The sequence below is a fragment of the Dama dama genome, chromosome 30 (genome assembly GCF_033118175.1).
Source record: "Dama dama isolate Ldn47 chromosome 30, ASM3311817v1, whole genome shotgun sequence".
NCBI classification, from domain to species: Eukaryota; Metazoa; Chordata; class Mammalia; order Artiodactyla; family Cervidae; genus Dama; species Dama dama.
In genome coordinates, this window is record NC_083710.1 from 35,423,748 (window position 1) to 35,440,858 (window position 17,111).

General features: G+C 42.9%; 1 protein-coding gene across 1 annotated transcript in view; it reads left to right on the forward strand.

Annotated features, from left to right (window-relative positions):
* The window catches only part of FLT3 (fms related receptor tyrosine kinase 3), a 67,135-nt gene extending 55,770 nt beyond the window's left edge, over positions 1-11,365 (forward strand). Inside the window, exons 18-24 of the mRNA XM_061133193.1 lie at positions 251-333; positions 1,935-2,062; positions 5,277-5,399; positions 7,955-8,066; positions 8,382-8,481; positions 8,940-9,045; positions 10,796-11,365. Of these exons, the coding sequence (XP_060989176.1) occupies positions 251-333; positions 1,935-2,062; positions 5,277-5,399; positions 7,955-8,066; positions 8,382-8,481; positions 8,940-9,045; positions 10,796-10,918 (775 nt within the window). The 3' untranslated portion in view covers positions 10,919-11,365. The remainder of the gene's footprint in view (positions 1-250; positions 334-1,934; positions 2,063-5,276; positions 5,400-7,954; positions 8,067-8,381; positions 8,482-8,939; positions 9,046-10,795) is intronic.
* The last annotated feature ends 5,746 nt before the right edge of the window (positions 11,366-17,111 follow it).

Below are 17,111 nucleotides of genomic sequence, written 5' to 3' on the forward strand. Positions count from 1 at the left end.
AGGTCCTCTTTGAACCAGCAGGTTCCAAACAGAGAATGGGAATCACTCTTAACCTAGTTTGATGGACAAGCTCAATTACACAGATGTTTTTAATGTCCACACACAAGAGAAGGATAAGTTGATGCTATGCTTTTAATTTAAAACCCCATTTGTAATTGGAATTCATTTCTTTGATGAATTGTATATTTTAAAATAAAATCTCTACTCAGAAGAACATAAATAATGATATAACTTTTCTTTTCTTAAATAGTATGCCGGGTTCAAGAGAAGTTCAAATACACCCAGACTCAGATCCTATCTCAGGGTTCAATGGGAATTCATTTCAGTCTGAAGGTAATATTTTATTCTAAACAGCGCTTCCAAATAGAAACAGATGCAAAAGTTCTGTGTTTACTATTATATTTTTTAAAGGTGCGTAAATGCAAAAGCATGTTTTTCTTTGCTAATATCATCCAAAGACTTCATTAATGCATGTTTGCCTTAAAGGTAGTGAAAAACCGTCAATGTATGTATCATGAATTTTATGTCAATGTTTCAACTAATAAACATGAAGCGCTGTTTTATTTGATCTGTCAGGTTATTCTTTTTAAAAGTCATAAATTTTAAAAAAAGTCATAAATTAATTAGAGCCACTTATTACCTAGTAAGTGGAAGCAATGATGAGTTCTGGAGTCAGATGGAAGTCGGGTTAACCCCCAGGTTCCCCCACTTTCTGGCTGGATGACTTTGAACAGCTGAGCCACAGTTGTCTCGTTTATAAAAGGGAGCTAATCAAACTTTCCTCATTGGACTCTTAGAAGGATTGACTGGAAGAACATTAAACCACAAACAGTTCATAATGTGTGGTAGATAATTGGTCATTCTTTTCCCAATGTGGCAAAACTACCTAGTGCAACAGAAGGGCATCTAGGACTTCCCTGGCGGCCCAGAGGTTACGGCTTCGTGCTTCCAATGCCGGGGGCCTGAGTTCGATCCCCGGTCGGAGAACTAAGATCCCCTAAGCCAAGTGGCACCGCCAAAAAAAAAAAAAAGAAGAACATCTGAGACCTCTGATTCATCACCCAAGAGCTGGAGAATTCACTCCTCTAATCAAAGAGACTCTTTAGGTGACTCTGCCTAGGCAGCATGTATGCGGATGCGTGCATGCCCAGTCGTGTCCGACTCTTTTCGACCCCGTGGACTCTAGCCCCCCAGGCTCTTCTGTCCATGGAATTATCCCACCAAGAATACTGGAATGGGTTGCCACTTCATCTTCCAGGGGATCTGGAAGTCCCAGATGCTTTTCTTTTGCACTAGGTATTTTTGCCACGTTGGGAAAAGAAAGACCAATTATCTACTACATTTTATGACCTGTTTGTGCACTTAATGTTCTTCCAGTCAATCCTTCTAAGAGTCCAATGAGGAAAGTTTGATTAGCCCCCTTTTACACATGAGAAAATTGTGGCTCAGCTATTCAAAGTCATTCAGCCAAAAAGTGGGGATCAAACCGATGTCTCCTGTATTGGCAGGAGGATTCTTTACCACTGAGCTGCCTGGGAAGCCTCCTAGGCTTCACAGTACTCTGCATAAATAGGTTAACCCTGGTGCCACCAGAAAGATGATGTAACAGCTCCATTTGTACAGGAGGTGCTCACAGAGATTTATAAAGTAACTTTTTTTTTTAAGTATGGCTGATGTACAATATTATATAAGTTACAATATATATTGCACAGATGTACAATATGGTGCCTCACAATTTTTAAAGGTTCTGCTCCGTTTATATTCATTATAGAATATCAGCTATATTTCTTGTGTTGTGCAATTTATTCTTGTAGCTTATTTTATACATAATAGTTTGTCATTCTAAATCCCCTCCCCCTATCATGCCCTTCCCCTCTTCCATAAGGCAGCTTCTTTGCATTTAGGCAAAAATGAGGACCAGTTCTATTTTACAGATGAAATTGAATACGAAAACCAAAAAAGGCTGGAGGAAGAAGAAGACCTGAATGTACTGACCTTTGAAGATCTCCTTTGCTTTGCATATCAAGTGGCCAAAGGAATGGAATTTCTGGAATTTAAGTCGGTAAGCTCCTTTTTAAAGGCAAAACTCACAACAACAACAAAAAGATAATTTGGAAGAAGAGGTGCTGGTTGGTTTTTTTTTCCTTGTTTATTTTAACTTGCAGCCCTTCAGGTCTGTCTTTCCCTCCTGTTCACTGCTGGAGTCACCTAAGCTCTTGGCTAATTGTAGTATAAAGGTCCGGGATCCCTTATTCCATGAAGGCTATCCCAGCCCTCTCAGGCTGCCCAAAGTTCCCGAAACTTCCAGACAGGAGGTCCTCAGGAATCCCACCTCAATGCCACCTGTAGTCGTGGCCAAGACAGTCACTTCAGGTTGTTCAGCCTGTGCCCTGCATTTGACCCAGGGGATGAATGGAGGTGTTCAGATCCTGGGTGCCTTGTTGGCCAGGCCGGCCACCCTGGCCAGCTGTGTCTGCTATGAGAGCCTGCTAATCCCCGATCCACTGGGGCTGCTACACAGACACCTCAGAGCCTCCTCATTCCAGGGACTCTACCCTAATTTTGCATTCTTTCTAAAATAGTCTTTCAGCCCTGCCCGTTCTCTGACGCGTCAACTGTCTGCTGCCTGTAAGCCGACTTCAGCCCCTTGTCTGGCTACTTCCTCTCCTGTTTTCTTACCTTCTTACTTTCTCTTTATTTCCCCAACTTCTTCCTCCCCCACTACCTTTTCCTTTTGTGTCTTCTAGTCCCTCCCTTCCTCTCCTCCATGCCCCTTTGCACTCTCCTCTTTTCTCCCTGAATTTGAAGAGAATAATTTCAAGTTGGTTTTTTTTTTTCTTTCTTTAATAATGTGCTATCTCAGGGACTTCCCTGGTGGTCCAGTGGTTAAGACTCCACACTTCCACCACAGGGGATTCAGGTTCAATCCCTGGTCAGGGAACTAATCCCACTTGCCAGGTGGAGTGGCCAAAAAATTTAATAAATAAATAAATGAAAATTTTAAAAATGTGCTATCTCTAATATAATGTATTGTGTCAACTATATCCCAGGTTTAAGAAAAAGATGAACCTGGAATCAATCAGTAGCTTTGAAGGACAGGAAAAATATCTATTCACAAGAACAACCAAACTATGAAACAGGTTGAGATAAAACAAGAAACATGTAAGATCTACATGAAGAAACCTGTGAAACTTGGTTAAAGGGCAAAAAGGGAGACCTGAATAATGAGTTCTCTTTTGTTCATAGAGGGGAGATTCTATGTCTAAAAGTCAGTTCTCTCCAGATTAATTCTAGTTAACCCCAGTTAGAATCCCAAGGTTTTGGTGTTTTTGTTTTTTTCTTTTGTGATTGTTGAAAGTATTGGGTTGGCTAAAAAGTTCATTCGGATTTTTTCCATAGGACGTGAAGGAAAAATCCAAATGGACTTTTTGGCCAACTCAGTCAATATATGTTGACGTCTCAGCTTTGCTTTTCCAAAGCTGGGCATCGCTGCTCTGTAGTTAAAAGAATCGCAGTCTCCTAATCCTTCCCCCAGCCCTCATCCCAGGATACACTCCTCTCCTGTCTTTGCAGCGTGCTGCTGAGTCAGCCCCTGTCTCACCTCTGCATCTACAGTAGCGCTTTCACCAGTTTCTTTACACACGCTGATGGCATCTCCCTAGATGGTCCAGCCCGGTTGCTGGACCTGTTGTGGGACCTGGTTGCCTGTTGTTAGGTAAATATTCAAACCACTCACAACTGGAGGTCAAGGGGCACTGCCTTTTACCCCCCTGGGCTTGTTTTAATAAGAACGTTTGCAGAATCTCTGGCTTTTTGGAACTCTCTCCCCTGTTTTCCCTCCAGGCAGGTCCCTCTGGGTCACCCTGTCAGTCTCCCCTCGGTTTCCTCCCTACTTCTCTGGCTGCCCCTGGGTTTCCTCCGTGGCTCCGTGAATCCATCCTGCATTGCCTGCTGACTGGTGCCAGGCACCATGACAGGTACAAGATACAGAGGCAGTCTTATCTCTGATGGGAAGAAAAAGAAAGCAGAGATGCTACTAGACTGAGATAAACACTATGTTCAGTTAAGTTCTGGGAACCTAGGGGAGAAATAGGCATGTCAGACCCAAGGGCGGAGAGGCTGTGCAGAAAAGATTTTCTGAACAGAGTTCATGCTGGGGCTGGCAGAGATTTTATTTTGTAATATTTTGGAGAAAAAAAATTAATTTTTTAGTAGCTGTGGCTCCCAGGCTCTAGAGTACAGGCTCAGTAGTTGTGACACTGGGGCTTAGTTGCTCCCAGACCAGGGATCGAACCCGTGTCCCCTGCATTGGCAGGTGGATTCTTTTTTTTTTGTAATATTTTTTTGTTTTACTTATTTGGGTCTGCCAGGTCTTGGTTGTGACAAGCGGCATCTTTGATGCAAGATATTTAGTTGCAGCATGTAAGATATTTAGTTGCAACATGTGTGATCTAGTTCCCTGACCATTGGGCCCCCTGCATTGGGAGCATGGAGTTTTAGCCACTGGACAGCCAGGAAACTCCCGGCAGGCAGATTCTTTACCACTGAGCCATCAGGGAAGCCCAGGGCTGCTTTTCATTCCACTTCAGTCAATCTTTCCAAACTTCTAGTATTTTTCCCGAATTTTAAAAAATATGTTATGCCATTTTATTGTCAAAGCTATTTTCCATTCCAGTCAGGAAAAACACACTTGTCCCTGCCAGAAGCTCCCACAGCCCTCTGGGAGCCCAGCAGAGGCTGGGCTGCTGTGTCTCATTTATAGCCAGACGCGCCTCTGGTTTGCTTGACCTGCTTTCTCAGAACCCGGCCCCCTGGCCTCTGGGAATGTTCCCCAAGGAGCACTGGTGGCTGCAGGCACAGCAGCTGACTTGTGCAAACACTGCGTTACCCATCGTGATGATTGCTCAGGACTCAGTAAAGATAAGATGCCTCTATGACCTGCCCTTCCGTCATCTGTAACTCCTGTGGGCTTAGTCGCTCAGTCGTGTCCGACTCTTTGCCACCGCACGGACTGCAGCCCACCAGGCTTCTCTGTCCATGGGATTCTCCAGGCAAGAATACTGGTGTGGGTTGCCATTTCCTCTTCCAAGCTATCTTCCCAACCCAGGGATCGAACCCACGTCTCCTGCAGCTCTTGCATTGCAGGCAGATTCTTTACCATCTGAGCCAGATGGGAAGCCCTTGGTAACTCCTACTGAACTTGAAACAATAGGAGAGATTGTCTTCTGTGGTAACATACAGCCTGGTAACTCACACTCCCATCTCTTTCTTTCTAGTGTGTTCACAGGGACCTGGCTGCCAGGAACGTCCTAGTGACCCACGGGAAAGTGGTGAAGATTGGCGACTTTGGGCTGGCTCGAGATATCATGAGTGATTCCAACTACGTCATCAGGGGGAATGTGAGACTCCTGTTTCTCATGTAGTTTTATCCTGTTTGAGGGGGAGTTTTATTTTATTTAATATCATTTTATTCTTTTTTATTGAAGTATAGTAGCATTATAATGTTGTTACTGCTGTAGAGAAAAGTGACTCAGTTATGCATATATATATATATATATATATATATATATATATATATACACGTTCTTTTTCATATTATTTTCCATCATGGTTTATCACAAGTATAGTTCCCTGTGCTCTACATTTTGTGCTTTGTCATTGCTAATCTAAATATCTGCACTCACAGTAGTGCATTTGTGATTTATGATAATTTCAGAAAACTTCCAGCAGTCTACTTCCTTATGCTTCGAAGGTTTTTCTGCAGCATCAGGGACTAGTTCATCTATAATAAAAGTTGAACAAAATAGCATCACACCTATCAATTAGGGCCTCGAGTGCAGTCCACACTTAAAAAAAAAATCTTGTTACTTGTACTCATTTCATTTCCTTTAGCTATAAAGTAACTACTGTGTTATACTTTCGATCATGGGAATAGGTAATCATTACAAGACAGCATTTACAAAATACAACATATAAATTAAACATTAAATATACATTTTAAAAAGGCACAGTATTTAAATCAAATGTTAGTTGCCGGATATTTATCATCCTATTACTGTTATGCAAGGAGACCTGAAACATCACTGATGTTTGCGTTTGTGTGCTCACTCATGTCTGACTGTTTTTGCAACCCCCATGAACTGAGGCCCACCAGGCTCTTCTGTCCATGGGATTTTCCAGGCAAGGATACTGGAGTGGGTTCCCATTTCCTCTTCCAGGGGATCTTCCCAACCCAGGGACTGAACCCTCAGGCAGTTCAATTCTCCAGCAGGCAGGTTCTTTACCACGGACTCACCTGGGAAGCCAAAACATCACTGAATCTCCTCATTAAAAAAAATACTGAGGACAGGTGTGTTCCTTATAAGAGAACTCCTAAAAGTAGTAGATGATAAAATTGTGTATAGCTGAACGAATATGGTTTTTAAGAATTACAATACCTGGATTTCAGCTCCTCTTCTTTCTGGCTATTCACTTTTATGATTTCTATATGCTTTATTGTCCCTACTCTTGAAGTAAGAATAATAACAACGAATGCAGGTATTGTGGTTACTGGGTGCTAACTGCTATTGTAAGTATTCCAGGTATTGACTCAGTGGTCAAAGTACCCGTTTGTGGTTGAGGAAACGGGCACAGAAACATCCCTTGCTGAATATTGCACAGCACACGCGTTAGAGAGTGAATGGTCTAAGCCACACAGTCTGTGCACAACTACAATGATTCAGTGTTTCCCATGAGGATTACTCATCTACCTCGTAGCACTGTGGGAATAAACTAACAAAACCAACAGGGAAGAAAGGGTCTGTGGAGGGTAAACATACAATAAAGGTTACAAATAAAATTAAACTGTGTTCCCACTAGAATCAGACACTCAGCTGAGTTTGGATCTGTGCCTCCCTTATTGTAGCTGCAGTCACAAATAGGACGAACTAATGGCTTTGAAATCCTCACCCTCCTAGCTGGTGGTTTCTTAAGCAGGAAAGCCAATTCCATTTGGAACCACAATTAATTCCTTTAATTAATCAAAAGAACCAGACTGGCCAGCTTGATTCTCCCAGCTCATCCTTTTGAAAAGAATTTAAAAGAGTTTCTTTCTCGAGGTTTGATTTTACTCGGTAGATTAAATGTGCTCAGTGAAGGGTTCTCAACCCATGAAATGGAGAATGCTTCAAAACTCTCAGCCCCAGGAACCTATCTGTCCCTGTGTCTTGATTCTAATCTGAGGCTACACCCATTTGAAACTCCTCTTTCAAGCTACTGGGGGTGACTAAAGCCACAGACACCACCAGCGTCATTTCTGGAAGCCATGTCGTGTGCTCCCTCACCGCATTCCTGTGGATGAGATTTCCACTAAAATTCTTCCAAGAAATGCTTTGACAAAATATTCCACTAATTCACCAGCATCCTCTTACCTATGGGGAAGTGACTGGCTGCTCCTCACTGTGGGGAGGGAGGGAATGGAGGCGGGGATGGGGGAGGGAAAGTCTACTGTAAACTTACTAACGCCAAATGCAAGCTCGGGTTTTAAAGAAATAAAAAGTTTGTTTGTCTAAGGCTAATGTGTTACAGTATTAATTTGACAGTGAGAAATGTTCCCTTGGGAAATAAGATTTTCTCAGGGAAGCAGTAAGAGTGCCCTTAGGGAGAGAATGGACTTCCCTGGTGGCGCAGATGGTAAAGAATCCACCTGCAATGCCAGAGATGTAGGTTCGATCCCTGGAACGGGAAGATCCCCTGGAGGCAGGTATGGCAAAATCCACTCCAGTATTCTTGCCTGGAGAGTCCCATGGACAGAGGAGCCTGGCGGGTTACAGTCCATGGGGCTGCAAAGAGTCAGACAGGCCGGAGCAACTAACACTAGGGAGAAAAAAAAGGTGATCATCTCACTAACTGGAGGAAAGAAGGGATGTTTATTTGTGGAAAATTCACCATCAACCTCTGCTTGGGTTTTATGCAGGCCCGTCTGCCTGTGAAGTGGATGGCCCCTGAAAGCTTGTTTGAGGGCATCTACACAATTAAGAGCGATGTCTGGTCGTACGGAATATTACTCTGGGAAATATTCTCGCTTGGTAAGACTTGAAGTTCCCTGGGCTTCTGCATTCCATGCGCTCTGCACCCCTCCTCCACTCCTATTTCAAAGGGTGGACTCAACGCCCCTTCCCAGAGCTCCCCCAGTCTTCTGTTGCAGCCTGAGCCCCTTTATGTTTATTCGATGGTGTCTGTCTGTCCTATAACCTGCTCTCAAGCAGGAACATGGCTTCTGCCAGGAGCCCGGCACCTCACAGTGCTGGTCCAGGAATTGAGGATCCAAGTGTTTGCTAATTAAATAAATGGTAAAGAAATGAAGGGTGAGGGGATGGTCATATGCCCTCCTGTTTTTCCAGGTGTCAATCCTTACCCCGGGATTCCGGCTGATGCTAACTTCTACAAACTCATCCAGAGTGGTTTCAAGATGGACCAGCCGTTTTATGCCACGGAAGAAATGTAAGTACAGGATGGACCGAAAAGTGGCTGAAATCATAAATGTACTGTCTATCTAGTTCCCAACACATGAGAAAAAAGTAAAACTCCTTAGCATGAAGTTCCCATGGCTTCTCTTAAGAAAAGAAAAAGAAAAGAAAAAGAAAAGGAAAAGAAAAGAAAAAGAAATTCTTCCTTTTGGTTTCAGGAATTTCTGAACACAACTGAACCTTTTTCTGGGTTTCAGTTTTCACTTGAGGGACCCTTCTCCTGAATTCTGGTCCACATTGTATTTGTCCAAAGGCATCATCTGATTTGTCCTTTCTGATATGAATTCTAAGTCTAGGACAGTACTTGCCTCAGGACAAACACGCCGTAAATAAGTCACTCTGCAGTAATAAATGGTGCTTTGTGAAGTGGAAAGTCACCCATTTTGCTTCATTCAGATTTCCTGTCTTGCTCCTGTTCTGTTGTCTTTGCAGATACTTTATAATGCAATCCTGCTGGGCTTTTGACTCCAGGAAACGACCATCCTTCCCTAACCTGACTTCATTTTTAGGGTGTCAGCTGGCAGATGCAGAAGCAGCGGTAGGTAGCAGTACAGTATTTCATAAAACATCCTTAGGAAGGAAAGAACTCCATCACTCAGAACTGTCATGGCTGATTCGCTAAGCACTAAATTTAGTTACCAAGTTGCCTTCCTCATCACAATTGGTCTTGATCATTCCTTAAAAGTTTTATGGGGTTAGATATACTTACAGACAAGTGTTTTAAGGGGAAAAATTTTTAAAAACGCTTTCCCTGAAAATTTCAATCAATTGATTAAGAAGTTAAATGCTTTTAAGTGACCAGTGCAGAGGACAAAACCAGAAAATAAGACGTAATCCCTATCTCCAGAAGGCACTGAGTTTTCCTAACTCAACAGCAAGGCTTCATGTGGAATAATTGTACAACTCAATCAGGTAATAAAGAGCATAGGCCTGGAGTTCTGGGAGTCTAGGCCTCCTAGGTGGCTCAGTGGTAAAGAATCCATCTGCCAGTGCAAGAGACACAGCTTCCAGCCCTGAGTTGGGAAGATCACCTAGAGCAGGAAATGGCAACCCACTGTAGTATTCTTGCCTGGGAAATCCCATGGACAGAGGAGCCTGGCAGGCTACAGTCCATGGGGTCGCAAGAGGGTCAGACACGACTTAGCAACTAAACAACAGTTTATCCCAAAGACAGACAAGGTCATGTGTGCACTTTGCAGTTTGTCAGCTATGACCAATCCATCAAAAGGTTAACTATGGTCCATTAGTACCATGAAACCCTAGGCTGCCTTTAAAATGATGAGAAGTGACCATGTGTAGTAAATAGTGAAAAGATGTAACACATGTAACATAGGAACAACATATTAGTAATTCTCAACAAGGATCTGCAACAGAATCTGCTGTCCGAGCCTCCTGAGACAAAATTGTGTGTGAACAGCAATCTACTGTAACAGTGATTTCAGCTTTTTTTGGTCCATGTATCTGTTTATGTTGCTTAGGAGGCAAAAGGAGAAGGGGGTGGCAGAGGATGAGATGGTTAGATAGCCTTACTGACTCAATGGACATGAGTCTAAGCAAACTCTAGGAGATAGTGAAGAACAGGGAATCCTGGTGTGCTGCAGTCCATGGGGTCGCAAAGAGTTGGATACAATTTAGTGACTGACCAACAATTGCTTAGTTTATCTATATGAATGTGTATTAACTTTATAGTGAGACAAAAAAGTAGAGCTGTTTTCATTTGGACAAAAATTTTAAAGTCAAAACTCCCAAGTGAAAACCAAGAAATCTGTTCTCTGTATTTATTGTATAAAGACCAGATCTCTTTTGGGGGACTTTCTCATTTTTAAAAAAATTTATTTGAAATATAGCTGATTTACAATGCTGGGTTAATTTCTGTTGTAGAGCAAGGTGATTGAGGTATACATATAAATACATTCTTTTTCATATTCTTTTCCATTATGGTTTAATCACAGGATATTGAATATAGTGCCCTGTGCTATACAGGAGGACCTTGTTGTTTATCCATTCTTTATACAAATGACCTCTCTCTTTTATGGTTTTTCTGCTCGGCGTTAGCATTTCTAGATTGAGATTCTATATCTAAGAGAAGAAATAATAATGAAATAAAATATTTGACTATGACTTGATTTCACCCTAAATAAAAAGACCACATTTGCTTTGTCAATTAATACGTAGACTATCCTCTGTGATCTATACGTAATAAAAGCAAGTAACAATTTGCAATGTAGGCATGTGACTCGTCAGTCTTAGGTGGTGGTGATCTGTGTCCATCTCTTTCTCACACACAGATGTATCAGAACATGGATGGCCGTGTTTCAGAGCGTCCTTCTGTTTACCAAAACAGGCGACCTTACAGCAGAGAGGTGGACTTGGGGCTACCCTCTCCTCAGGCTCACACTGAAGATTCCTAGAGAAACTACTTAGTCTTAAGGACCTCATCCCCCCCTGCCTACATTAAACAGGCTGTGTAGATTACCAAAATAAGATTAATTTCATCACTAAGTGAAAATATATTCTCAACTGCTGCTTTGCTGGACTTTTCTCTAGAAGCTCTCTGTATTTACTCTTGTTTCCAAAGGGACTTTTGTAAAATCCAGTCATCCTTTGCACAAGGCAAGAAGAGCTGATAACGTTACCGAAGAATCTACCTTCATCCAAAGGCCTTCCCAGGCTGGCTTGAGTGAAAATTGTCTACCTGAAGTATAGTATACTCTTGTAAATACAGAAGACAAAAGCATTTTGCTAAGGAAAAGCTAATATGATTTTTTAAATCTGTTTTAAAATAATATGTAACTTTTTCAGCTATTTAGTGATATATTTTATGAATGGAAATAAAGTTTCTACTATAGAAATGTTCATTATTGAGTTGTTTACATGGCAGATTTAGGGTGAGACTTAATGGGAGTCATGAACTTCCTGAAACCCTGTGAGATATGTTGCTTGTGCCTGTGTGTTTTTTTCCTTTGAAGAAGACTAATTCCTTCATCAAATTTTTGAAAGGCTCCATGACTCCTGCCCCTAGACTGGGTGAAGAACAGCTGATGGTCATGAGCTTTACAAAAAAAGGTGTCATACACTGTAGACTTCCAGAGCCTACTTCCTTTTAGAAACAACACAAAACAACGTTATGCAGAGATTCACTCATGATGTTGCATGGAGCTGTGAATGTACAATTACCACTCTTTACTCATTTTCACATGATGGCATTTGAAGTTTTTAGGGGTTGGGTGAGGTCATGGCTTCACAGATAATACCATAATTCCTCATGGTATTATCCTTAGGAACATAACTTTTGTATGTACCAACTATGATATTTTTTTTTTCCAACTATGATATTGAAAAGGCAATCTTTTCTTAGGGAGGGTGGCATTTATTTTATCTTTTAAACTTATTTTGTTGAAGTATAGTTGATTTACAATGCGGTGTTAATTTCTGCCGTTCAGCAAAGTGATTCAGTTATTTATTTACTTATTCTTTTTCATTGTGGTTTATCACAGTTTCCTGTGTTCTACAGCTGGACCTTGTTTATCCATATTGTCTACGTAATAGTTTGCATCTGCTAATCCCAAACTCCTAATCCAAGGAAGGATGGCATTTCAAAACCTCTTAGGAGAGGGGGTCGGGGAGAGAAGGACTGGGAACTTGTGATTGGCAGATGCAAACTAGTATAACAGGATGGATAAGCAGCTAAGATCCTGCTGCATAGCACAGGGCACTATATTCAACATCCTGCGATAAACCATAATAGAAAAGAATATGAAAAAGAATATATATGTATGACTTTTCACTTGGCTCTACAACAGAAATTAACACAATATTTTAAAACAAGTAGACTTCAATAAAATTTTAAAAATAAATAACCTCTTAAGGGAAAATGAAATTAGATTCTTTTAAAAACCCAGCTCTTAGCACAAAGTCAGTTTTCCTTTGGGTCAAGTTTTATCCCGGACATGACTAAACATTTTAAAAAGTGTCAGAACACAGTTGATGACCCCCGGAGTGTGGGGCGGGGCTGTGGCTCCTTACGGTCAGCCCCGGGCCTCCCGGCCCCTGTGGGAGTCTTGCCAGTAGGTGGCGCCCTGGCACTGCTGCTTTCATCACCGCAGCCTGGCCGCCAGGACTCCAGCCTGCCTCCGGAAGAGCGAATTTTAAGAAGTAGAATTAAAGACAAAGCTAACCCGTTGATTAGAGGGAAGAATAACCCTCTCTGCAGATGACTTCGTTTATTCACCTACTGTGGGAATGACGGTCCCTTTTATGTGCATTATTTACACCAGTAGTGGCGCAGCCTGGGGTCAGACTGTCTCCTGGGACCTGGAATTCACCACTGGCTTCTACACCTTGTGTTCATCTGCCGCGGGATGGACTTCTGACCATATTCTTGGAGCACCTGCTCTGCTTCGTGTTGTCTGAACCTGGACTGGTTTCCTATCCTGAAAACAAAGGCTCTGTTTCTTAGAGATCTCCAGGAGGAAGAAAAACACCCCGTGGGGCTGGTCTGTAGCAGGAAGATGCCTGGGTGACCTCATTACCACCACCTCAGCCGTCCTCCCACCGCTTGTGTTCCTTCCTGATCTTGCTTCTCACTCTTCAGCTCTTCATGAAGGACCACCGGCTCCATAGCATTTGTCTGAACTCACCTGCCATGCCCACTATCCTTTACATCAAAATAAGTGACTTGTCAGAATTAACATTTGTTTTCCCAGATGGCTCAGTGGTAAAGAACCCACCTGTCAAAGCAGGAGACATAGAAGACACGGGTTCAATCCCTGGGTCGGGAAGATACACTGGAGGAGGAAATGGCAGGCCACTCCAGTATTCTTGCCTGGAGTGTCCCATGGCGGGCTTCGGCCCCGGAGGTCACAAAGAGGCACACACGTCTTAGCAACTAGGCAACAACTGTCTGTACCACCCTCACCCTTAGCAACAGGGAAAAAAAAAAGAGGAGGGGCAGTTACCACCTGGAAAAACATTTTTTTTTTAGCTCCTGGAGACCCAACATGTATTAAAATTCCCATTATCTTAAAGAGGCAGGAAAGTCTCTGATGATCTTTTTCTGCAGTAAAATATACATAATATAAAATTTACCACTTGAGCCACTTTTTAAACTGATGTATAGTTGATTTACAGTGCCTTAGTTTCAGATGTTCAAGAAAGTGATTCAGTTACATACATATGTATACGTATATATATTCTTTTTTCAATTTATTTTTTATTTTATATTAGGGTACGGTTGATTAGCAATGTTGTATTAATTTGAGGTGTACAGCAAAGTGACTTAGCTACAGATATGTACATATATTCTTCAGATTCTTTTCTCTCATAGATTATTACAAAATATTAAATATAGTTCCCAGTGCTATATGTAGGTCCTGATCTCTTTATTTTATATGTAGCAGTGTGTATACCTTTTAGCCATCTTTCAGTGTACAGCTGAGTGGTATTAGTTACATTCACACACACACACACACAAAAATTACATTCACATTGCTGAGCAACCATTCTCACCATCATTTCCAGAACCTTTTCATCTTCTCAGACCAGAGCTGTCCCCTTTAGACACTGACTGCCTATTCCCTGTGTCCCTCACCCCCACCCCCAGGCCCTGGCAGCATGTCCTCCCTTCTGCTCTTCTGAATTTGGCTACTCTGGGAACTTTATATAAGTGGCATCATGCAGTATATGTCTTTTCGTAACATAATGTCATCAAGGTCCACTCTGATAAATTCTGTATATTATATTGATTTGTCCATAACACTATTCCAGAGCTGTGCTGAAGGCGTCACGTGCATTTTTCTCATTTAACAAACTGGGTGGTAGGAGCTTGTTCTGCGACAGTTTAACAGACAGTGAAGCCAAAGCTTAAGCTTAAGAGGGTTAAGTCACTTAGTCAGCTCCACCAAGATACTAACTGCAGACCTGACCCATCCCCCATGCCTGCCGCCTCCTCCCGGCCTCACCGACCACTCTGGGCTCCTTCGGCCAGAACTTCATGTTGCTTCGGCTCAGCCAATGGAAGGAGTCTGGTAAGAGGAGGATCACAGGAGCTCCAACTCCCAAAAATCTCCCTAAGCTCTGCTCAAGAAAACATAAGGGCTATCACTGAAGGGAACAGATGCTTGAAACAGTTCAACTAAAGGAAAATGAAATAAAAATTTGACTGTTTAAGGATTTTCTCCATGGATTGCTAAAAGTCTCTTACCTTAAGAGAAAAATTATAATAAAGTCAGATATAATAATACATTCAGCCCAGGACATAAGAATCATATCTTACAGGTTAAATGGAGATTATGAAGCTACAGCTCTCTATAAGTTAACTTTAGAAAATAGCAGCTTTGGAATGTTCCTGATGGTCCAGTGGTTAAGACTTCGCCTGCCAATCCAGAGGTTGCGGGTTTAATCCCTGGTTGGGGAGCTAAGATCCTACATGTCTTGAGGCCAAAAGAACCAAATCTTAAAACAGAAGAAATACTGTGACAAATTTAATAAAGTGTTTAAAAATGGTCCATATTAAAAAAAAAATCTTGAAAAATAAATCAAAAAGTAAAATTTAAAAAGAAAATAACTGCTTTATCGATATATAATTCAAATACCACACAATTTCCTTACATATACTGTACAGTTCTGTAACTTAACTTTTTGCTAGGGTGAGAATGGCCTGACCTCTGACCACTTTACATTTCTTCACTTTGACTGGAGGAGTCAGACAGGATTAACTGAGCCCAGGGTCCTTGAGTGGCCTGGCCGTCCAGGTTCCATACTAGGAATTTGGTTGGATTTTTGTGGGTGTTGTGCTCAGTCGTGCCCAACTCTTTATGACCCCATGGACTATAGCCTGCCAGGCTCCTCTGTCCATGGGATTCTCCAGGCAAGAATACTGGAGTGGGTTGCCATGTCCTCCTCCAGAGAATCTCGTGTCTCCTATATCTCTTGCATTGGCAGGTGGAGGGTGGTCCGTTGCTTCTGTGTCCAGGACTGTTTAATACCTTAACCTTAAGGCTTCCTATGTTAGTAGGCTGTTTGGAGTTCCATTATTATACAACAGATAACACTGAATAAAAGGTTAGGCTCCTGGTCTCTGCCCCAAATGCAAGGCCCTTCCCACCGTGCATATCAGCATTTCCATGAGCTAAGAAGTTTCCACTTGCAAATTCAGATGTCTATCTCTCCCACTGCTTCAGAGGAGCTGAGAGCCGCCAGTCTCCAGGCCCAGGCTGCCAGTGCCGGGGGGCTTGGTGGGGAGGAAGGACCCTCTATGTGCAGAATAACGGGAGGAGGAAGGTAGGGGTCATGCGTGGGGAGGGGAACCCTTTCTCCCTTGCCTTCTGCTCTGTCTTCAGTTCCCCACTCCTGTGCTCACTCCTGGGACCAGGAAGGGAATAAGACTTGTGAGGATTGCAGGGTCCGGGGGTGAGGGGGGGTGTTGCTGGACAGACCTCACCCTCCTTTCCTGACAATCAGCTTTGAGGGCGCCCAGGGAGGGAGATCGGAAAGAAATTAACATTGGCTGTTAGCCTGTCTGCAGGGAACCTGAGGGGACAGGAAAAGGCTGTGTTGGCTCTGGTGGCAGAAGGGACTGCAGAGGACGTTCTGTGGCTGGTCCTCTGCAGGCTTCGTGCACAGACAACATTGTATCAGCCGACACCTCTGCTGGGCGATGCTAACAGGAGCACTCTGCTCCATTAACTTGCTTTATCTTTGCAAAAATCCCATCAGGCAAATACTTATATTATCCCCACTTGACAGACAAAGAAACTGAGGTTCAGAAAAGTTTAATAACTTGACGAATGCCAGCTAGTAGGGGGCAGAGCGTGGATCCAAGCTCTCCTGGGACCAGGCCCTCCACACTGGGCTGCTTGCCTGAAACTTTACACACGATACAGGATCCAGTGTGTGTTCACATATCTATGCAATATATATGATAGGCAATACATATGATATACATCGGCTTCCCTGGTGGTTCAGTGGTAAAGAACCCGCCTGCCAATGCAGGAGACATGGGTTCGATCCCTGGGTGAGGAAGATCCTGGAGAAGGAACTGGCAGCTCACTCAAGCAAGGGAAATCTCATGGACAGAGGAGCCTGGCAGGCTACAGTCCATGGGGTCACAAAGAGTTGGACACAACTTAGCCACCCCTCACCACACACACACACATGCATATGATTGTTGTTCAGTCACTAAGTCACCTCTGACTCTTTGCGACCCCATGGACTGTAGCCTGTCAGCCTCCTCTGTCCATGGGATTCTCCAGGCACGAATACTGGAGTGTGTTGCCATTTCCATAACCAGGGGAGCTTCCCAACCCAGGGATCGAACCTGGGTCTCTTCCACTGCAGGTGATCTCCTGTATCGTTTTGGGTTGATTCTTTACCAACTGAGCTACCAGGGAAGCCCTGTGTGTGTGTGTGTGCCTATACAAATTTATCTTCCTCCATATTTGAAGACATGGCCTGTAATGATGGCACTTCTGGCACCAGATTTACCCCCTTTGAAAAGTAAAGTTCCTTGACTTCTTTGCTATCAGTCCTTCAGTCATGAAGTAAATACAGTAAGCAGGTAGGAAAATGTTAATGGCACCAGAAGGCTAACTGGCTTGAATGCTG